General features: G+C 43.5%; 2 protein-coding genes across 2 annotated transcripts; one reads left to right on the top strand and one right to left on the bottom strand.

Moving 5' to 3' along the window:
• Positions 1-56: 56 nt before the first annotated feature.
• Positions 57-6,749, top strand: LOC121581074 (guanine nucleotide-binding protein G(I)/G(S)/G(O) subunit gamma-5). The gene is made up of 3 exons (XM_041896444.2): positions 57-232; positions 5,529-5,692; positions 6,474-6,749. Exons 1-2 carry the CDS (start codon positions 152-154, stop codon positions 5,652-5,654), a joined length of 207 nt encoding a protein of 68 aa, XP_041752378.1. The 5' UTR covers positions 57-151; the 3' UTR covers positions 5,655-5,692; positions 6,474-6,749.
• Positions 6,473-9,675, bottom strand: LOC121581073 (sterile alpha motif domain-containing protein 13). The gene is made up of 4 exons (XM_041896442.1): positions 9,378-9,675; positions 8,165-8,207; positions 7,951-8,062; positions 6,473-7,844 (listed from the first exon to the last, which is right to left on the bottom strand). The coding sequence occupies exons 2-4, from the start codon at positions 8,200-8,202 to the stop codon at positions 7,695-7,697; spliced, it is 300 nt and encodes a 99-aa protein (XP_041752376.1). The 5' UTR covers positions 8,203-8,207; positions 9,378-9,675; the 3' UTR covers positions 6,473-7,694.
• Positions 9,676-23,010: the final 13,335 nt, after the last annotated feature.

Genomic DNA, 23,010 nt, shown 5'->3' on the forward strand with positions numbered 1-23,010 from the left:
CCCTAGCGGTTTATAACATGAGGTGCGGTCGCTTACTGTGCCACGCTGCGACTGCGCAAAAGAGTCACAACCGGATGTGTGATCATCGGTGCTTTGTCTGCGCGTTCGTCGAGCTAACAGCCCATCGCTTCATTTCTAGAAAATAGTAAAGATGTCTGGGCCATCAAACCTCGTTGCGATGAAGAAAGTTGTCCAGCAGCTACGTTTGGAAGCGAGCATAAACAGAGTGAAGGTAATAATATATTTCACACGTAAATCTATTTGGTAAACATGCCCAGGAAACTGGTCCGCTAGCATCAGTAGCTTGCTAGCGCTAAGGGCGTGGAGTCTAGGCACACAAATGGAGATATAGCCATGAAAACCTAATCTTCTGCTAAATTATCTCCAATTAAATTGTTAGTTAATGGGTCTAGAGGCTAATGGCCGAGATTGAGTGTGCCTGTGTGGCATAACGCCCCAGGATAATTATTCCCAACAGTCATTGAACAGCAGGAAAAGCCTAACGTTAATTCAAGGATCTGTTTTTTTTAATTTAAGCTTTATTCTTATTTACAATGACGGCCTACACACCATACTGTGTTCACACCATATTATTGTATGTTTGTACCATGTCTTGTGCTGCTACCATGCTGTGCTGCTGCCATGTTGTTGCCATGCTATGTTGTCTTACAGTGCCTTGCGAAAGTATTCACCCCCCTTGACATTTTTCCTATTTTGTTGCCTTACAACCTGGAATTAATTTTTTGGGGGTTTGTATCATTTGATTTACACATGTCTACCACTTTGCAAAATATTTTTTGTGTGTGAAACAAACAAGAAATAAGACAAAAAAACAGAACTTGAGCGTGCATAACTATTCACCCCCCCATTTTGTAGAGTCACCGTTTGCAGCAATTACAGCTGCAAGTATATTGGGGTATGTCTCTATAAGGTTGCCACATCTGCTGGTGTACAGCAATCTTTAAATCATACCACATATTCTCAATTGGATTGAGGTCTGGCTTTGTCTAGGCCATTGCTAGATATTTAAATGTTTCCCCTTAAACCACTTGAGTGTTGCTTTAGCAGTATGCATAGGGTCATTGTCATTTTACATTTTACATTTTAGTCATTTAGCAGACGCTCTTAACCAGAGCGACTTACAGGAGCAATTAGGGTCAAGTGCCTTGCTCAAGGGCACATTAACGTCATTTAGCAGACGCTCTTAGCCAGAGCGACTCACAAATTGGTACGTTCACCCTATAGCCAGTGGGATAACCACTTTACAATTTGGGGGGGTTAGAAGGATTACTTTATCCTATCCCAGGTATTCCTTAAAGAGGTGGGGTTTCAAATGTCTCCGGAAGGTGGTGAGTGACTCCGCTGTCCTGGCGTCGTGAGGGAGCTTGTTCCACCATTGGGGTGCCAGAGCAGCGAACAGTTTTGACTGGGCTGAGGGGGGAGCTATGCTTCCGCAGAGGAAGGGAGCCAGCAGGCCAGAGGTGGATGAACGCAATGCCCTCGTTTGGGTGTAGGGACTGATCAGAGCCTGAAGGTACAGAGGTGCCGTTCCCCTCACTGCTCCATAGGCAAGCACCATGGTCTTGTAGCGGATGCGAGCTTCAACTGGAAGCCAGTGGAGTGTGCGGAGGAGGGGGGTGACGTGAGAGAACTTGGGAAGGTTGAACACCAGACGGGCTGCGGCATTCTGGATGAGTTGTAGGGGTTTAATGGCACAGGCAGGGAGGCCAGCCAACAGCGAGTTGCAGTAGTCCAGACGGGAGATGACAAGTGCCTGGATTAGGACCTGTGCCGCTTCTTGTGTAAGGCAGGGTCGTACTCTCCGAATGTTGTAGAGCATGAACCTGCAGGAGCGGGTCACCGCCTTGATGTTGGCGGGAGAACGACAGGGTGTTGTCCAGGGTCACGCCTAGGCTCTTCGCACTCTGGGAGGAGGACACAGCGGAGTTGTCAACCGTGATGGCGAGATCATGGAACGGGCAGTCCTTCCCCGGGAGGAAGAGCAGCTCCGTCTTGCCAGGGTTCAGCTTGAGGTGGTGATCCGTCATCCATACTGATATGTCTGCCAGACATGCAGAGATGCGATTCGCCACCTGGTTATCAGAAGGGGGAAAGGAGAAGATTAGTTGTGTATCGTCAGCGTAGCAATGATATGAAAGGCCATGTGAGGATATGACAGAGCCAAGTGACTTGGTGTATAGGGAGAAAAGGAGAGGGCCTAGAACTGAGCCCTGGGGGACACCAGTGGTGAGAGCGCGTGGTGCGGAGACAGCTTCTCGCCACGCCACTTGGTAGGAGCGACCGGTCAGGTAGGACGCAATCCAGGAGTGAGCCGCGCCGGAGATGCCCAGCTCGGAGAGGGTGGAGAGGAGGATCTGATGGTTCACAGTATCAAAGGCAGCAGACAGGTCTAGAAGGACAAGAGCAGAGGAGAGAGAGTTAGCTTTAGCAGTGCGGAGAGTCTCCGTGACACAGAGAAGAGCAGTCTCAGTTGAATGACCAGTCCTGAAACCTGATTGGTTTGGATCAAGAAGGTCATTCTGAGAGAGATAGCAAGAGAGTTGGCTAAAGACGGCACGCTCAATAGTTTTGGAAAGAAAAGAAAGAAGGGATACTGGTCTGTAGTTGTTGACATCAGTGGGGTCGAGTGTTGGTTTTTTGAGAAGGGGAGCAACTCTCGCTCTCTTGAAGACGGAAGGGACATGACCAGCGGTCAAGGATGAGTTGATCAGCGAGGTGAGGTAGGGGAGAAGGTCACCTTCCTGCTGGAAGGTGAACCTCTATCCCAGTCTCAAATCTTTGGAAGACTGAAACGGGTTTCCCTCAAGAATTTCCCTGTATTTAGCGCCATCATCATTCCTTCAATTCTGACCAGTTTCCCAGTCCCTGCCGATGGGGAAAAACATCCCCACAGCATGATGCTGCCACCACCATGCTTCACTGTGGGGATGGTGTTCTTGGAGTGATGAGAGGTGTTGGGTTTGCGCCAGACATAGCATTTTCCTTGATGGCCATAAAGCTCAATTTTAGTCTCATCTGACCAGAGTACCTTCTTCCATTTGTTTGGGGAATCTCCCACATGCCTTTTGGGGAACACCAAACGTGTTTGCTTATTTTTTTCTTTAAGCAATGGCTTTTTCTGCCGACTCTTTGGAGTGTACGGCTTAAAGTGGTGCTATGGACAGATATTCCAATCTCCGCTGTGGAGCTTTGCAGCTCCTTCAGGGTTAACTTTGGTCTCGTTGTTGCCTCTCTGATTAATGCCCTCCTTGCCTGGTCTGTGAATTTTGGTGGGCGGCCCTCTCTTGGCAGGTTTGTTGTGGTGCCATATTCTTTCCATTTTTTAATAATGGATTTTATAGTGCTCAGAACAGGTGTACAGTGGGGAGAACAAGTATTTGATACACTGCCGATTTTGCAGGTTTTCCTACTTACAAAGCATGTAGAGGTCTGTAATTTTTATCATAGGTACACTTCAACTGTGAGAGACGGAATCTAAAACAAAAATCCAGAAAATCCCATTGTATGATTTTTAAGTAATGAATTTACATTTAATTGCATGACATAAGTATTTGATACATCAGAAAAGCATAACTTAATATTTGGTACAGAAACCTTGACCAGGCACACACTGCAGCAGGGATTTTGGCCCACTCCGCCATACAGACCTTCTCCAGATCCTTCAGGTTTCGGGGCTGTAGCTGGGAAATACGGACTTTCGGCTCCCTCCAAAGATTTTCTATTGGGTTCAGGTCTGGAGACTGGCTAGGCCACTCCAGGACCTTGATACGCTTCTTACGGAGCCACTCCTTAGTTGCCCTGGCTGTGTGTTTCGGGTCATTGTCATGCTGGAAGACCCAGCCACGACCCATCTTCAATGCTCTTACTGAGGGAAGGAGGTTGTTGGCCAAGATCTCGCGATACATGGCCCCATCCATCCTCCCCTCAATACAGTGCAGTCGTCCTGTCCCCTTTGCAGAAAAGAATCCCCAAAGAATGATGTTTCCACCTCCATGCTTCACGGTTGGGATGGTGTTCTTGGGGTTGTACTCATCCTTCTTCTTCCTCCAAACACAGCGAGTGGAGTTTAGACCAAAAAGCTATATTTTTGTCTCATCAGACCACATGACCTTCTCCCATTCCTCATCTGGATCATCCAGATGGTCATTGGCAAACTTCAGACGGGCCTGGACATGCGCTGGCTTGAGCAGGGGGACCTTGCGTGCGCTGCAGGATTTAAATCCATGATGGCGTAGTGTGTTACTAATTGTTTTCTTTGAGACTGTGGTCCCAGCTCTCTTCAGGTCATTGACCAGGTCCTGCTGTGTAGTTCTGGGCTGATCCCTAACCTTCCTCATGATCATTGATGCCCCACGAGGTGAGATCTTGCATGGAGCCCCAGACCGAGGGTGATTGACCGTCATCTTGAACTTCTTCCATTTTCTAATAATTGCGCCAACAGTTGTTGCCTTCTCACCAAGCTGCTTGCCTATTGTCCTGTAGCCCATCCCAGCCTTGTGCAGGTCTACAATTTTATCCCTGATGTCCTTACACAGCTCTCTGGTCTTGGACATTGTGGAGAGGTTGGAGTCTGTTTGATTGTGTGTGGACAGGTGTCTTTTATACAGGTAACGAGTTCAAACAGGTGCAGTTAATACAGGTAATGAGTGGAGAACAGGAGGGCTTCTTAAAGAAAAACTAACAGGTCTGTGAGAACCGGAATTCTTACTGGTTGGTAGGTGATCAAATACTTATGTCATGCAATAAAATGCAAATTAATTACTTAAAAATCATACAATGGGATTTTCTGGATTTTTATTTTAGATTCCGTCTCTCACAGTTGAAGTGTACCTATGATAACAATTACAGACCTCTACATGCTTTGTAAGTAGGAAAACCTGCAAAATCGGCAGTGTATCAAATACTTGTTCTCCCCACTGTATATATACTGAGATCATGTGGCACTTAGATTGCACACAGGTGGACTTTAACTAATTATGTGACTTCTGAATTTAATTGGTTGCGCCAGATCTTATTTAGGAGCTTCATAGCAAAGGGGGTGAATACATAAGCACGCACCACTTTTCAGTTATTTATTTTTTGAATTTTTTGAAACAAGTAATTTTTTTCATTTCACCAATTTGGACTATTTTGTGTATGTCCATTACATGAAATCCAAATAAAAATCCATTTAAATTACAGGTTGTAATGCAACAAAATAGGAAGAACGCCAAGGGGGGTGAATACTTTTGCAAGGCACTGTAGGTCTCTCTTTATGTAGTGTTGTTGTCTCTTGTTGTGATGTGTGTTTGGTCATATATACGTTTTTGTCCCTTTTTGGTAGGCTGTCATTGTAAATAAGAATTTGTTCTTAACTGACTTGCCTAATTAAATAAAGGTAAAAAATATTGACAACACCCATTTGAGTATATTTACAGACTTGTAGGAGTCTAGCTAGTTAGGAGTGCAATAAGTTGCAACCGCTAGAGCTTCCTTTTCACAGCTATAATACTGGATTATCTTTTCAGGTGTCCCAGGCAGCTGCAGACCTTCAGCAGTTCTGCATGCAGAATGCCCTCCATGACCCCCTGCTCACCGGGGTCTCCTCCAGCACAAACCCCTTCAGACCACAGAAGGTGTGCTCCTTCTTGTGAGAATGACCCATAGGACAGACAGACCGCAGCATTCTTTGGTGAGTACCTCTTCTCTTGTCAAAACCTCCATGGGTTTGGTGTATGTAGTCCTTGGGAGAATATAAATTGCATACTCCTCGTGTCCTCTCTCCTCACCTTCTCAAAACCCATTGAAGGCGATTGTTGGAGGTAGCCTGACGACTTACACAATTTTTCTACTCTGTCGTCGTTTGCTACATACTTTAGTCTGAGACTGCCATCATTTAAGTCATTTATGGTGACGAAGGGCATTGTACGAAAGTAATTAGCGATTGAATTGTCTCTAACCAATCAGAGTATCAAAGACTATTATGAAAATGTATGCACTCACTAACTATGTCGCTCTGGATAAGAGTGTCCGCGAAATGACAAAAAAAAAGATTTTTCAAACCACCGCTTTACCCACGTGTGTTCTGGCTCTGGCCTAACCCATCGGTTTCTGGACCAATCAGACAGCCCCGAATGTGTTTGCATTCGGTGAAAGGTCAGGGAGGTACTCAGATCCAGATTCATTGCGGAGAATTAACTAACGTCCATGGGTGGAGCGTTTGGGTGGAGCAAGGAGTCTGGGTAGCAAGGTCAGAGGGTAAGACCTCTTGCTTTCTCAGCCAATGGGTTTTGAGAAGGAGGACGAGGGGCGTATGCAATTGAGATTCTTGCCTTGATTGGCCTGTAAGCCACACTAAAGTGAAAGATTCTCTATGCCATGCTAGTCTTTGATTGCATTACAGATAAATACCTGTTTCTTTAATGTGCAAGTATCGCAGTGTCTCTGTACCTCTGTATTTTCCTGTCTCGCAGGCCTTCGTTTTGATGCTACAGGGAAAAAGTTGACCTCAACACTGCTCCTCATTGCCAACGGCAATCCACTGCCACCGAATCTTATGAAGTGTAGAACATGTCAGGAAGACTTGCCATCTATTTTCAGCCAACCACCTTAGAGGATACGATGAGACGGGTTTATTTTTCATGGCACAGTGTGGTTTTCAAGTAAATTATTGTGCCTTTTCTATGATTCTATTTTATTCATCATTGTTCTTGACTTTTTGTATTTAGAAATTAACACTTCTTTCTCTACATGATTGTGTTTTGCTAATCGTTCTTGGGTAAGACTGACAGTGGTACATCTCAAATCATTACTTAAGATGCAAGTAGTTTTATAACAGCAAAATGCGAACAGAGTACCTTTACAATACAAAAGGAAGCAGCATGCCACTGTTGATATGCGTGATAAAAACATCCACATCAAACACAAAAGTAAAATGCCATTTTAAGATAAAATAATTAAGGAAATCAAAGAACACATTCATCAACCTATATCCCCTGTGCTTAAATTGACCATTGAAGTGCATAGTTCTCATATATACAGCTTTGATCAAGTGAAATAGTGTCTTATTAGGAAAAGAAAATGGCAGTAATGGAGGAACAGGAAGTATAGTTCAAACGTACATTTCCTCCAACTAATTACCATCCAGTCTTAGCTGGCATCAAACTGTTCGATAGTTTGGTATATACTGATCATATCAATGGGACAAGGGTAGAAGATGGATCAATCAGACATCTAGTGCACCTTTGCATCCATCTGAAAAGGATCGTCCACTATTAAATAACCCATTCAGTTGAATCTGCTTCAAGAGCTTGATTTGCTTTGAGACTAACTCTTAGAAAGAAAATATGAAACCTGTACTTTTTAAGACCTGTAAAATGTTCTTATGATGTCCAAGACCTCAAAGAATTAAAGTCTTTGTTTCATTTCATAAACTGATACCACTCAAGTTAAATACCAAGAAACTGATCACCGTCTTTGTAAAAGGACGGAAAGGCTCAAATCATTTGGCATCTGTTAACGGTTTAAGTAAAATAAACATTTCATTTTCATAAGGATGCAAGATGCAACCACGCAAGAGTTTTCTAAGCTATGTCATCCTCCACTGTCCTCTAGGGTCTATAAATGTCTTCGGACTGCTCTGGCCGTCCTGCCTCATGATTATCTTGTTACACATTGAGGAGTATGCAGTGATGCTATGATGCATTAGCATTACTCTTCAGGTGCTGAGTTTGAAGTGGTTTCACGTGGTACTCGTAGATCTTCAGTGCTGGCCCCAGTTTGATAGACAGGCCAGTCAGGACATCATTCCGAGTCATCAGAAGCAGAGACTTGCCATCGATTTCCTACGAGAATAACAAGTAGAAGGGATTGGGAAGCGCTTACCCACAAGAACGAGAGGGAAGAACAAAGCGCAACTTGCAAGGTTAGTAAATGACTCTGTTCCTTTACCTGGTCCTGGAAAGCAGTAGCCTGCTCTTCAAAACCTGCAGCTTTGAAATAGTTGACGACATCAGTGAATGCCCAGTCTGCAGGGTCCGGCAGCTGGCCATTCTCCACCACACTAGAAAAAGTGGACAGAACATGAAAATGGGTATAGGAGGACGGCACAATCTTATCCCTCATCTACAGCCTCACAAGAACAACCCCTAGACTCTAGACTTACAGTTTGGCTTCCACTGATCCATTTGTTTTGTTCTCCATTCCAGCTAGAGGAAAAAGAAAATGGTGAGATGGAGACATGGATAAGGAAAAATACAATAATCAAATAAAAGAGTTTAGGTTTATGAAGAAGTCTGAGGTCTGTCATGAAGTGAACACATTCACTACTTGCATGAAGTGTGTGTTCATTTGTATTTATTATGAATCCCCATACTCTTCCTGGGGTCCAGGTAAATTAAGGCAGTTATACATTTAAAAAACATTACAATACATTCCTAACAGATTTCACAACATTAAGTAGGATGTATCAAGAGGTTATCTGGAAACTGGCAATTGTATTTCTGAAACCAACTACTGAGCGTCTGATATACTGAGTGTTGAATAGAGAAGGCAGAGGTGTTTTGGAACAAATGTATTTCAAATGCTGACATGCATGAGTAGAGTACTCAGTTGCTAAGCAACATGGATGTGGAGCGCTTGATACTGTGGAAATACTATGGTGGAAATACTATGGTACAAATGCATAGAACATTAATCGCATTCAATAATGCTAAAAAGCAAACAGTCTTCAATGGATGATGGGCAATAGGGTTCACATAACATGGAGGATATAATCATCACATCACAGTAATGGGCATACTGTGGTCTGTGGATTCTGCCCTGATTCAAAGCCATGGAATGCCTTGCACTCAGATTAGAGTCCAAATTTCAGAGACAGGATCAATTTAAAGCTCCCTGATCTGCATTCTTAAAACTTCCTTATTCAGTCAACATCGTCTACATGACCATGTGGTTTTATCATGAGCCGAATACTTGTGAAGTATTGTATAGCTACTGTACCTACGAGACTACCAGTCTTGGATTTTCAGTAGTTAATCTTTGGAGGGATAATTTCCACCAGAAGCATTACTCCCATAGTTTTAACTTTAGACACTGCATTTCATTCAGGGCTATACACGTCCGTGGACAGAAAGATAGCTGATGGTGATGATGACATTGTGGACTGTTGAGTGTAATATTACAATGTGTAACAGAAGTCAGATGCAGTATGACATATGTAGTAATTGAAGAATGGGTATACATTACGAACTTGGAATAATGAGTCATTTAGAATACTTTATTCCAATATTACTATAGCTTACTACTGAAATTCAATAATTGATACGTTTTGCCAATATGTCTTGCTAACGTGCTGGTTCAGTCTATTAGACACTTACCTTTTTATTGCTAAGTAGCGAGCTAGTTCCTCTGACAGCGTAAATAAATATCCGGTTTATTCACGGTCGTGTGCTTGGCGCTGCGTATTTCATCTATAAACTACCTGAATTGCTCATTAAATTACTCTGTTCTTATGTTAAAGGATCTGCGAGTCGGCATGCGCCACCTAGACAAGAAGCTCATGAACAGGCGCACACACCATTCTCGAACCTGACCTGCCAATTCGCAGCCAATGGGGCAGGGTTCCGGTCTAGAAGCACGGTTTCTACTGATCCTACAGTTTTGCTTCTGTACTGCAGTTTTGCTTCTGTACTTCTGATTGCCGGCCCAGAAAGACAATTTCAATACATGGACACATAGAGAAGTCAGATTTGAAAATTCCTAATAAGACACTTTAGTCATCACAGTTTGAGCACTTAACAACCATTGAATTAATGAAATAATTGTCGCTGAGGACGATTTTTTTTCTCCATCACTCAGCCGAAGATGTTAACATTTTATATTCATCCAATGTCTGCCATTTTTTTGGATAAGGTGAAAATGTATTTGCTGCTCCCTGTGCACACTGAGTGGTGGTGCACATGTGATGTTGGTATAAACAGTGAGGAAGATATTTCTGAGCTCTATCATACTATCAAGGTCTGTGCCCAAACAGTTCTAAAAATCCACCTTTCCATAAATAAGTCTCTCACTGTTGCCACTTGTTACAGCCCCCCCTCAGCCCCCAGCTGTGCCCTGGACACCATATGTGAATTGATTGCCCCCCATCTATCCTCAGAGTTCGTATTGCTTGGTGACCTAAACTGGGTTATGCTTAACACCCCGGCCGTCCTACAATCTAAACTAGATGCCCTCAATCTCACATCAAGGAACCTACCAGGTACAACCCTAAATCCGTTAACATGGGCAACCTCATAGATATCATCCTGACTAATTTACCCTCTAAATACACCTCCGCTGTCTTCAACCAGGATCTCAGCGATCACTGCCTTATTGCCTGCATTCGTAATGGGTCCGCGGTCAAACGACCACCCCTCATCACCGTCAAACGCTCCCTAAAACACTTCAGCGAGCAGGCCTTTCTAATTAACCTGGCCCGGGTATCCTGGATGGATATTGACCTCATTCCGTCAGTAGAGGATGCCTGGTTGTTCTTTAAAAGTGCTCTCCATCTTAAATAAGCATGCCCCATAAAACAATTCAGAACTAAGAATAGATATAGCCCCTGGTTCACCCCAGACTTGACTGCCCTTGACCAGCACAAAAACATATCCTGTGGCGTACTGCATTAGCATCGGACAGCCCCCGCGATATGCAACTTTTCAGGCAAGTCAGGAACCAATATACACAATCAGTTAGGAAGGCAAAGGCTAGCTTTTTCAAACAGAAATGTGCATCCTGTAGCACTAACTCCAAAACGTTTTGGGACACTGTAAAGTCCATGGAGAATAAGAGCACCTCCTCCCAGCTGCCCACTGCACTGAGGCTAGGAAACACTGTCACTACCGATAAATCTACGGTAATCGAAAATTTCAACAAGCATTTTGCTACGGCTGGCCATGCTTTCCACCTGGCTACCCCTACCCCGGCCACAAGCTCTGCACCCTCCGCTGCAACTTGCCCATGCTGAGCTGGTCATGGGTGCACCTCAGCCACGCTCAAGGTCCTAAATGATATTATAACCGCGATCGATAAAAGACAGTACTGTGCAGCCATCTTCATCGACCTGGCCAAGGCTTTTGACTCTGTCAATCACCGCATTCTTATTGGTAGACTAAATAGCCTTGGTTTCTCAAATGACTGCCTCGCCTGGTTCACCAACTACTTCTCAGATAGAGTTCAATGTGTCAAATCGGAGGGCCTGTTGTCTGGACCTCTGGCAGTCTCTATGGTGGTGCCACAGGGTTCAATTCTCGGGCCGACTCTATTCTCTGTGTATATCAATGATGTAGCTCTTGCTGCTGGTGACTCTCAGATCCACCTCTACGCAGACGACACCATTTTGTATACATCTGGCCCTTCATTGGACACTGTGTTAACAAACCTCCAAACAAGCTTCAATGTCATACAGCACTGCTTCCGTAGCCTCTAACTGCTCTTAAATGCTAGTAAAACTAAATGCATGCTCTTCAATCGAACGCTGCTTGCACCCGCCCGCCTGACTAGAATCACTACTCTCAGCGGGTCTGACTTAGAATATGTGGACAACTACAAATACCTAGGTGTCTGGTTAGACCGTAAACTCTCCTTCCAGACTCACATTAAGCATCTCCAATCGGCTTCCTATTTCGCAACAAAGCCTCCTTCACTCATGCTGCCAAACATGCCCTCGTAAAACTGACTATCCTACCGATCCTTGACTTCGGCGATGTCATTTACAAAATAGTCTCCAACACTCTACTCAGCAAATTGGATGTAGTCTATCACAGTGCCATCCGTTTTGTCACCAAAGCCCCATATACTACCCACCATTGTGACCTGTACACTCTCGTTGGCTGGCCCTCACTACATATTCGTCGCCAATCCCACTGGCTCCAGGTCATCTATAAATCACTGCTAGGCAAATCCCCGCCTTATCTTAGCTCATTGGTCACCTGCGCTCCAGCAGGTATATCTCACTGGTCAACCCCAAAGCCAACACCTCCTTTGGCCACCATTCCTTCCAGTTCTCTGCTGCCAATGACTGGAACGAACTGCAAAAATCTCTGAAGCTGGAGACTCTTATCTCCCTCACTAACTTTAAGCGTCAGTTGTCCGAGCAGCTTACCGATCACTGCATCTGTACACAGCCCATCTGTAATTAGCCCACCCAACTACCTCATCCCCATATTGTTATTTATTTTGCTCATTTGCACCTCAGTATCTCTATTTGCACATCATCTTCTGCACATCTATCATCCCAGTGTTAATACTAAATTGTAATTATTTTGCACTATGGCCTATTTATTGCCTTACCTCCATAACTTACTACATTTGCACACACTGTATATAGATTTTCTATTATGTTATGGGATAAACACAACGTACAGTCAATATGTAACTCTGTGTTGTTGTTGTTTTTATCGCACTGCTTTGCTTTATCTTGGCCAGGTCAGGTAAATGAGAACTTGTTCTCAACTGGCTTACCTGGTTAAATAAAGGTGAAATAAAAAATATATATCTGAAAAGGGCAGAAACAAACAAAAATATGTGATGTTGGTCCATATAAACCACATGTCAAACTCATTCCAGAGTGGAGTGTATGGGGGTAGATGCTCCTCCGTTGTACTTGACTGATGAATTAAGGTCACTAATTAGTAAAGAACTCCCCTCACCTGGTTGTCTGTCATTGAAAGGAAAAACCAAAAACCCACAGTCACAAGGCCCTCCATGGAATGAGTTTAGCACCCCTGGTGTTTACAGAGAGGAAGTCGAAGAGATATCTAAAAAGGGCGGAAACAACCAAAAGGGGGAAGAGACCAGTAAATTACACAAGACCAATCGGTCCTATAGATGGACTAAGAATAGCATGGAAAACTACCAGAAAGTAATTGTCAATCCTAAATTAAATCCCTCCTAGATACATTTATGGCCCACACATATCATAACAATAAGGAAGTTGTAAATTTGTCTGTACAAAACATAAACAACATTTTGACAAATTGGCATCCTTATCCAATTTCAAAGAGACCAAAAAACAATCAAAAAAAGACATGATAAAATGGTTTGATTATATGATTGCAAATCAATAAGAAAAAAACATAGGACTCTATCCAGCCAAAAACATAGAGAACCAGAATCTGCGCCTTCAGTATTGGGCAACCCTAAAATAATACAGACTCTCAGAACAAAAAAAGAACAACACATCAGACACAAACTCAATCATCAAGTTTGCAGACGACACAACAATAGTAGGCCTGATTACCAACAATGACGAGACAGCCTACAGGGAGGAGGTGAGGGCCCTGGGAGTGTGGTGACAGGAAAATAACCTCTCACTCAACGTCAACGAAACAAAGGAGCTGATCGTGGACTTCAGGAAACAGCAGATGGAGCACGCCCCTATCCACATCGACGGGACCACAGTGGAGAAGGTAGAAAGCTTCAAGTTCCTCGGCATACACATCACTGACGATCTGAAATGGTCCACCCACACAGACAGTGTGGTGAAGAAGGCGCAACAGCGCCTCTTCAACCTCAGGAGGCTGAAGAAATTTGGCTTGGCACTTAAAACCCTCATAAACTTTTACAGATGCACAATTGAGAGCATCCTGTCGTGCTGTATCACCGCCTGGTACGGCAACTGCACCGCCCGCAACCGCAGGGCTCTCCAGAGGGTGGTGCGGTCTGCCCAACGCAACACCGGGGGCAAACTACCTGCCCCCCAGGACACCTACAGTCATGGTCAAAAGTTTTGAGAATGACACAAATACTAATTTTCACAAAGTCTGCTGCCTCAGTTTTTATGATGGCAATTTGCATATACTCCAGAATGTCATGAAGAGTGACCAGATGAATTGCAATTCATTGCAAAGTCCCTCTTTGCCATGAAAATGAACTTAATCCCCAAAAAACATTTCCACTGCATTTCAGCCCTGCCACAAAAGGACCAGCTGCCATCATGTCAGTGATTCTCTCGTTAACACAGGTGAGAGTGTTGACGAGGACAAGGCTGGATATCACTCTGTCATGCTGATTGAGTTAGAATAACAGACTGGAACCTTTAAAAGGAGGGTGGTGCTTGAAATCATTGTTCTTCCTCTGTTAACCATGGTTACCTGCAAGGAAACACATGCAGTCATCATTGCTTTGCACAAAACGGGCTTCACAAGCAAGGATATTGCTGCTAGTAAGATTGCACCTAAATCAACCATTTATCGGCTCTTCAAGGAGAGAGGTTAAATTGTTGTGAAGAAGGCATCAGGGCGCCCAAGAAAGTCCAGCAAGCGCCAGGACCGTCTCCTAAAGTTGATTCAGCTGCGGGATCGGGGCACCACCAGTGCAGAGCTTGCTCAGGAATGGCAGCAGGCAGGTGTGAGTGCATCTGCATGCACAGTAAGGCGAAGACTTTTGAAGGATGGCCTGGTGTCAAGAAGGGTTTTTTCTCTCCAGGAAAAACATCAGGGACAGACTGATATTCTGCAAAAGGTACAGGGATTGGACTGCTGAGGACTGGGGTAAAGTCATTTTCTCTGATGAATCCCCTTTCCGATTGTTTGGGGCATCTGGAAAACACCTTGTCCGGAGAAGACAAGGTGATCTCTATCATCAGTCCTGTGTCATGCCAACAGTAAAGCATCCTGAGACCATTCATGTGTGGGGTTGCTTCTCAGCCAAGGGAGTAGGCTCACTCACAATTTTGCCTAAGAACACAGCCATGAATAAAGAATCGTACCAACACATCCTCCGAGAGCAACTTCTCCCAACCGTCCAAGAACAGTTTGGTGACGACCAATGCCTTTTCCAGCATGATGGAGCACCTTGCCACAAGGCAAACGTGATTAACTAAGTGGCTCTGGGAACAAAACATCGAAATTCTGGTTCCATGGCCAGGAAACTCCCCAGACCTTAATCCCATTGAGAACTTGTGGTTGATCCTCAAGAGGCGGGTGGACAAACAAAAACCCACAAATTCTGACAAACTCCAAGCATTGATTATGCAAGAATGGGCTGCCATCAGTCAGGATGTGGCCCAGAAGTTAATTGACAGCATGCCAGGGCGGATTGCAGAGGTCTTGAAAAAGAAGGGTCAACACTGCATAAACGTAATGTAATTGTCATTAAAAGCCTTTGACTCTTATGGAATGCTTGTAATTATATTTCAGTATACCATAGTAACATCTGACAAAAATATCTCATAACACTGAAGCAGCGAACTTTGTGAAGACCAATACTTGTGTCATTCTCAAAACTTTTGACCACGACTATACAGCACCCGATGTCACAGGAAGGCCAAAAAGATAATCAAGGACAACAACCACCCAAGCCACTGCCTGTTCACCCCGCTATCATCCAGAAGGCGAGGTCAGTACAGGTGCATCAAAGCTGGGACCAAGAGACTGAAAAACAGCTTCTATCTCAAGGCCATCAGACTGTTTAATAGCCATCATTTAAAAACATTTTTTAGTCATTTTAGCAGACGCTCTTATCCAGAGCGACTTACAGTTAGTGAGTGCATACATTTGTCATACTGGCCCCCCATGGGAAACGAACCCACAACCCTGGCGTTGCAAGCGCCATGCTCTACCAATTGAGCTACAGGAGGGCCATCACTAGGCGGCTTCCACCCGGTTACGTAACCCTACACCTTAGAGGCTGCTGCCCTATATACATATACTTGAAATCACTGGCCACTTTAATAATGGAACACTAGTCACTTTAATAATGTTTACATATTTTTGCTTTACTCATCTCATATGTATATACTGTATTCTATTCTACTGTATTTTAGTCTATGCCACTCTGACATTGCTCGTTATTTATATATTTATTTTACTTTTAGATTTGTGTGTATTGTTGTGAATTGTTAGATATTACTGCACTGTTGGAGCTAGAAACACAAGCATTTCACTACAATTTGATTTGATCTTAATGAAATTGAGGAATCCATTGATTCAAACAACTTTTGGGAAAATTATAACTCCCTAAACAAATAACACAGAGGAAAAATGTGGGGATTTATTGAATGCTCACTTTGAAGAACTATATAGACATATTCAAATGAATTTGGAACAAAAAGAAATCTATAAAAAACTGTGAGTTCGTGAATCAGTCATTAAAGACAACTAGAACCCGTTGGATTCCCCAATAACACAAAAATAACTATCGTAGAAAAATACAGGCCCTGTAACCCAGAAAAGCTTGTGGTCATGATGGATTTTTTAACGAAATGATAAAATACACAGACCACAAATTTAGCACTGCCATACTCAAACTATTTACAGTTTTGAGTGTAGGCTATTTCCCTGACATCTGCAACCAAGGACTAATAACAATATTTTTACAAAAATGGAGACACTTTTTTCCAAACAATTACCGTGGCATTTGTGTGAACAGCAACCTTGGGAAAATATTCAGTGCCATCATGAACAACAGATTACTGCACTTTCTCAGTGAACACAATGTCCTGAGCAAAAGTCAAATTGGATTCCTACCATATTATCGACCATCAGATCACATTTATACCCTACACACCCTAATTGATAAATGTGAATCAAAACAAAACTTTTCTCCTGTTTTGTCGATTTCCAAAAAGCCTTTGATTCAATTTGTCATGAAGGCATTTTTCACAAATTAATTGAAAGTGGTGTGGGTGGAAAAACAAATGTAATCAAATCAGTATATAAATAATGCAGTCATAATTGGAAGTAAACACACACATTTATTTTACCCAGGGGCGCAGAGTGAAACAGGGGAACAACTTGAGCGCAAGTCTATTTAACAAATACATGAATGAATTGGCAAAAACACTAGAACAATCAATAGCCCCCGGTCTCACTCTTAACGACACATAAATAAAATGCCTCCTGTATGCAGATGGCCTGGTGCTGCTGTCCCCCACAAAAGAGGGGTTACAGCAACAAATAGATGATCTGCAACAGTTCTGTCAGACCTGGGCCCTGACAGTCAAGCTCAAAAATACAATTTTACTGGGCTTCACGCCTATAGAACATACCTACACATACTTGGGACAAAAAAATCAGCTCTACAGGGAACTTCAACCTGGCCGTGAATGAACTGAAAGACAAAGCAAGGAGGGCTTTCTATGCCATTAAAATATCTATCAAATTAGACATACCAACTAGGATCTGGCTCAAACTATTCAAATCAATAATCGAACCAATTGCACTATGGCAGCGAAGTGTGTGGTCCGCTTACAAAACAAGAATTTGACCAAAGGGACAAACACCCAATTGAAATCCTGCATACGGAATTCTGTAAGCGCATCCTCAGAGTACAGGCAAATCCCTCTTCTGATTAATTAATATCCAAAAAAGAGCAACCAAATGTTAGAATCATTTAAAAACAAGTGACCCCCACTCCTACCATTACAAAACCCTCAACTGCCAAGAGGTGACCTTAGATAAGAGTCCCCTCAGCCAGCTGGTCCTGAGGCTCAAATCACTGACCACTACCAACCCAACAAAACCTCAGGACAGCACATAGAAAATCTGGCCCAACCAAATTATCACAAAGTAAAACGAAAAATATATCACCTATTGGAAAGAAATCACAAAAAATCAAGGTAAACTTCAATGCTATTTGGCTCTAAACAGACAGTATACGGAGGCAAACTATCTGACCACTGTGACTGATAGAAAACTGAGGAAAACACTATGTACAGACTGTGAGCACAGCCTGGCCATAGAAACCAGTTGTCACAGGCAAACCTGGCTGCCCCCAGGAAGAGAGAGACAGTGCTGCGTTTTCTGTCAAACTGTGACAGATATACTGACATAAGAAATACATTCTTCCCCAAATTTATAAAACAGTAAGAAGAATTTGAAAACCTAAATACTTGGTGAAAAACCAGAATGCTGTGTTTTAGCAGCTACATTTGTGGCCTCCTGCCACAACCTGAAGTATTGTGTGATTATTCATATTTGCCTATTCTTTTAATTGCTGTTCCAAATCAAATCAAAACAAATCAAATTGCATTTGCCACATGCGCCGAATACAACAGGTGTAGACATTACATTGAAATGCCTACTTACAAGCCCTTAACCAACAATGCAGTTTAAGAAAAAAATAAAAATAGCAAATATTTAAAGAGCAGCAGTAAAATAAAATAACAGTAGGGAGGTTATATACAGGGGGTACCTGTACAGAGTCAATGTGCTGGGGCACTGGTTAGTCAAGGTAATTGAGATAATATGTACATGTGGGTAGAGTTAAAGTGACTATGCATAAATAATAAACAGAGTAGCAGCAGCATAAAATAGGGGGTTGGGGTGGGGTGGTGGCAATGCAAATAGTCCGGGTATCCATGATTAGCTGTTCAGGAGTCTTATGGCTTGGGGGTAGAAGCTGTTAAGAATCCTTTTGGACCTAGACTTGGCACTCCGGTACCGCTTGCCGTGCGGTAGCAGAGAGAACAGTCTATGACTAGGGTGGCTGGAATCGTTGATCATTTTTTGGGCCTTCCTCTGACACCGCCTGGTATAGAGGTCCTGGGTGGCAGGAAGCTTGGCCCCAGTAATGTACTGGGCCGTACGCACTACCCTCTGTAGTGCCTTGCGGTCGGGGGCCAAGCAGTTGCCATACCAGGCAGTGATGCAACCAGTCAGGATGCTCTCGATGGTGCAGCTGTATAACTTTTTGAAGATCTGAGGACCCATGCCAAATCTTTTCAGTCTCCTAAGGGGGAATAGGCTTTGTCGTGCTCTCACGACTGTCTTGGTGTGTTTGGACCATGATAGTTTATTGGAGATGTGGACACCAAGGTACTTGAAGCTCTCAACTAGTTCCACTACAGCCCCGTCGATGAGAATGGGGGCGTGCTCAGTCCTCTTTTCTTTCCTGTAGTCCACAATCATCTCCTTTGTCTTGATCACGTTGAGGGAGAGGTTGTTATCCTGGCACCACACGGCCAGGTCTCTGACCTCCTCCCTATAGGCTGTCTCATCATTGTCGGTGATCAGGCCTACCACTGTTGTGTCATCGGCAAACTTAATGATGGTGTTTGAGTCGTGCCTGGCCATAGAGTCATGGGTGAACAGGGAGTACAGGAGGGGACTGAGCATGCACCCCTGAGGGGCCCCTGTGTTGAGGATCAGTGTGGCAGATGTGTTGTTACCTACCGTTACCACCTGGGGGCGGCCCGTCAGGAAGTCCAGGATCCAGTTGCAGAGGGAGGTGTTTAGTCCCAGGGTCCTTAGCTTAGTGATGAGCTTTGAGGGCACTATGGTGTTGAACGCTGAGCTGTAGTCAATGAATAGCATTCTCACGTAGGTGTTCCTCTTGTCCAGGTGGGAAAGGGCACTGTGGAGTGCAATAGAGATTGCATCATCTGTGGATCTGTTGGGGTGGTATGCAAATTGGAGTGGGTCTAGGGTTTCTGGGATAATGGTGTTGATGTGAGCCATGACCAGACTTTCAAAGCACTTCATGGCTACAGATGTGCTACGGGTCGGTAGTTATTTAGGCAGGTTATCTTAGTGTTCTTGGGCACAGGGACTATGGTGGTCTGCTTGAAACATGTTGGTATTACAGACTCAATCAGGGACATGTTGAAAATGTCAGTGAAGACACTTGCCAGTTGGTCAGCGCATGCTCGGAGTACACGTCCTGGTAATCCATCTGGCCCTGCGGCCTTGTGAATGTTGACCTGCTTAAAAGTCTCATCCACATCGGCTACAGAGAGCTTGATCACATAGTCATCCGGAACAGCTGATGCTCTCATGCATGCTTCAGTGTTGCTTGCCTCGAAGCGAGCATAGAAGTGATTTAGCTTGTGTCACTGGGCAGCTCGCGGCTGTGCTTCCCTTTGTAGTCTGTAATAGTTTTCAAGCCCTGCCACATCCGAAGAGCGTCAGAGCCGGTGTAGTACGATTCAATCTTAGTCCTGTATTGACTCTTTGCCTGTTTGATGGTTCATCTGAGGGCATAGTGGGATTTCTTATAAGCGTCCGTGTTAGGGTCCTGCTCCTTGAAAGCGGCAGCTCTACCCTTTACCTCAGTGCGGATGTTGCCTGTAATCCATGGCTTCTGGTTGGGGTATGTACGTATGGTCACTGTGGGGACGACGTCATCGATGCACTTATTGATGAAGCCAGTGACTGATGTGGTGAGCTATTTTAGAATTGGACAAATAAACATTATTTGGAAATCTGAATGTCTAACATCAGTTTGATGCTACAGAGCCCTGTACAGCTTATATAAATATGTTCTGTGAATCCATAAAGGCAGACAAGTTTTGAAGATTGATAGAAAATATCCATATTTGTTTTATGGTGGTTCTACATGGTCTTATGCTGAACCACACTGTCCTTTATTCGGCTTCGGCACACTGGCAATGGTGTTTGGCATGATGGGCTGGGGAAGCTGAGACTACTTGTGCTTGTGACGAATGCTCTTGCCCTGTATGCGGTGTACGGCCAGCTGGATAGGACTCTGCCCGAAGTAGTGGCTTGTATTGTGTGAGGGCGGACAGTTGCTGTGGAAATGTGAGTGGAGTCAACTTTGTTCACTTTAGCTAGCTAGATAGATAGCTAGCTAGTTTCCAGCCACACATTCACATTGCTCCGTCTTTTGGTAGAATAGCCAGCTTGCTAACATTACCAAGTTTAATTTGAGCATATCGTCAGAGTTTCTAAACAATCTTTGATATCGTTCTGTTTATAGTGAAAAGTTTACCACTAGCTTGCTGCTAGCTTTAGCTGACCTGAAAACAGTGAAAGAAATTGCTAATATTTTGCTTGTTTGCTTAGCTAGCTAGCTATGTATAGTAGCTAGTAACCGATTAAACTCAACTCCATGATTTAAGTTGGAGTTGAGCAGTGGGGAAAAAAAACATTTTACGTGACGTCGGAGCTCCAGTCTGCCCACACTAGTCGCCGCTCAACGCCATCGTAAATCGTGGCGTTGAGTTTAGTTGGCTAAGTAGGTACAGTTGAAGTCGGAAGTTTACATACACCTTAGCCAAATACCTTTAAACTCAGTTTTTCACAATTCGTGACTTTTAATACTAGTAAATCTTCCCTGTCTTAGAACAGTTAGGATCACCACTTTATTTTAAGAATGTGAAATGTCAGAATAATAGTAGAGAGAATGATTTATTTCAGCTTTTATTTCTTTCATCACATTCCCAGTGGGTCAGAAGTTTACATACACTCAATTCGTATTTGGTAGCATTGCCTTTAAATTGTTTAACTTCCACAAGCTCCGACAATAACTTGGGTGAATTTTGGCCCATTCCTCCTGACAGAGCTGGTGTAACTGAGCAGGTTTGTAGGCCTCCTTGCTCGCACACGCTTTTTCAGTACTGCCCACACATTTTCTATAGGATTGAGGTCAGGGCTTTGTGATGGCCACTCCAATACCTTGACTTTGTTGTCCTTAAGCCATTTTGCCACAACTTTGGAAGAATGCTTGGGGTCATTGTCCATTTGGAAGACCCATTTGCGACCAAGCTTTAACTTCCTGACTGATGTCTTGAGATGTTGCTTCAATATATCCACATAATTTTCCTTCCTCATGATGCCATCTATTTTGCGAAGTGCACCACTCCCTCCTGCAGCAAAGCACCCCCACAGCATGATGCTGCCACCCCCGTGCTTCACGGTTGGGATGGTGTTCTTTGGCTTGCAAGCATTCCCCTTTTTCCTCCAAACATAACGATGGTCATTATGGCCAAACAGTTCTATTTTTGTTTAATCAGACCAGAGGACATTTCTCCAAAAAGTACAATCTTTGTCCCCATGTGCAGTTGCAAACCGTAGTCTGGCTTTTTAATGGCGGTTTTGGAGCAGTGACTTCTTCCTTGCTGAGCGGCCTTTCAGGTTATGTCGATATAGGACTTGTTTTACTGTGGATATAGATATTTTTGTACCTGTTTCCTCCAGCATCTTCACAAGGTCCTTTGCTGTTGTTCTGGGATTGATTTACACCTTTCACACCAAAGTACGTTCATCTCTAGGAGACAGAACGCATCTCCTTCCTGAGCGGCATGATGGCTGTGTGGTCCCATGGTGTTTATACTTGCATACTATTGTTTGTACAGATGAATGTGGTACCTTCAGGCATTTGGAAATTGCTCCCAAGGATGAACCAGACTTGTGGAGGTCTACAATATTTTTTCTGAGGTCTTGGCTGATTTCTTTTGAATTTCCCATGATGTCAAGCAAAGAGGCACTGAGTTTGAAGGTAGGCCTTGAAATACATCCACAGGTACACCTCCAATTGACTCAAATTATGTCAATTCGCCTATCAGAAGCTTCCAAAGCCATGACATAATTTTCTGGAATTTTCCAAGCTGTTTAAAGGCACTGTCAACTTTGTGTATGTAAACTTCGGACCCACTGGAATTGCGATACAGTGAATTATAAGTGAAATAATCTGTCTGTAAACAATTGTTGGAAATGACTTGTGTCATGCACAAAGTAAATGTCCTAACCGACTTGCCAAAACTATAGTTTGTTAACAAGACATTTGTGGAGTGGTTGAAAAACGAGTTTTAATGACTCCAACCTAAGTGTATGTAAACCTCTCACTTCAACTGTACATGTTTAAAGGTGCACTATGTAGAACTCACTCCGCCATTTCCTGGTTGCAAAAATTCTAATAGTTAGCCTAATTTCAGTTCGTGACAAAACAAGCAAATAGAGTGTAGAGAATCATTGTAGCATCTAAACCGCTGTGAAATATATTTTCCATAACCAAGTCTATTGTATTTTTAGTTGTTTGAAGCTGGTGTACAAAACTGAAAGTAAAAGATGCAAAAACAAAACTTAGGAATGGGAAGCATAGAAATAGCACACATCTTCCTTGACTTGCTTTCAATGAGAATGACAGATCTATAACATGTCTATGTGAATTTGGTCTGGTCGCCCAAAAAGTGACATATTGCAGCTTTAAAAGGTGTCTTCAAATACACATCTGCGAGTATGCATTCTGTAATCACTAGCTATTATCTTGTTGCAGGCATCTGCTCTG

Source organism: Coregonus clupeaformis, chromosome 14 (assembly GCF_020615455.1).
Source record: "Coregonus clupeaformis isolate EN_2021a chromosome 14, ASM2061545v1, whole genome shotgun sequence".
In the NCBI taxonomy this organism is placed as follows: Eukaryota; Metazoa; Chordata; class Actinopteri; order Salmoniformes; family Salmonidae; genus Coregonus; species Coregonus clupeaformis.

Coding starts and splice junctions, on each gene's coding strand:
- LOC121581074 (XM_041896444.2), top strand. CDS start 152: ATGTCTGGGCCATCAAACCTCGTTGCGATGAAGAAAGTTGTCCAGCAG. Junction 233..5,528: donor CGAGCATAAACAGAGTGAAG/GTAATAATATAT, acceptor TTATCTTTTCAG/GTGTCCCAGGCAGCTGCAGA.
- LOC121581073 (XM_041896442.1), bottom strand. CDS start 8,202: ATGGAGAACAAAACAAATGGATCAGTGGAAGCCAAACT. Junction 8,063..8,164: donor GGATCAGTGGAAGCCAAACT/GTAAGTCTAGAG, acceptor CACTTTTTCTAG/TGTGGTGGAGAATGGCCAGC. Junction 7,845..7,950: donor CTACTGCTTTCCAGGACCAG/GTAAAGGAACAG, acceptor TTATTCTCGTAG/GAAATCGATGGCAAGTCTCT.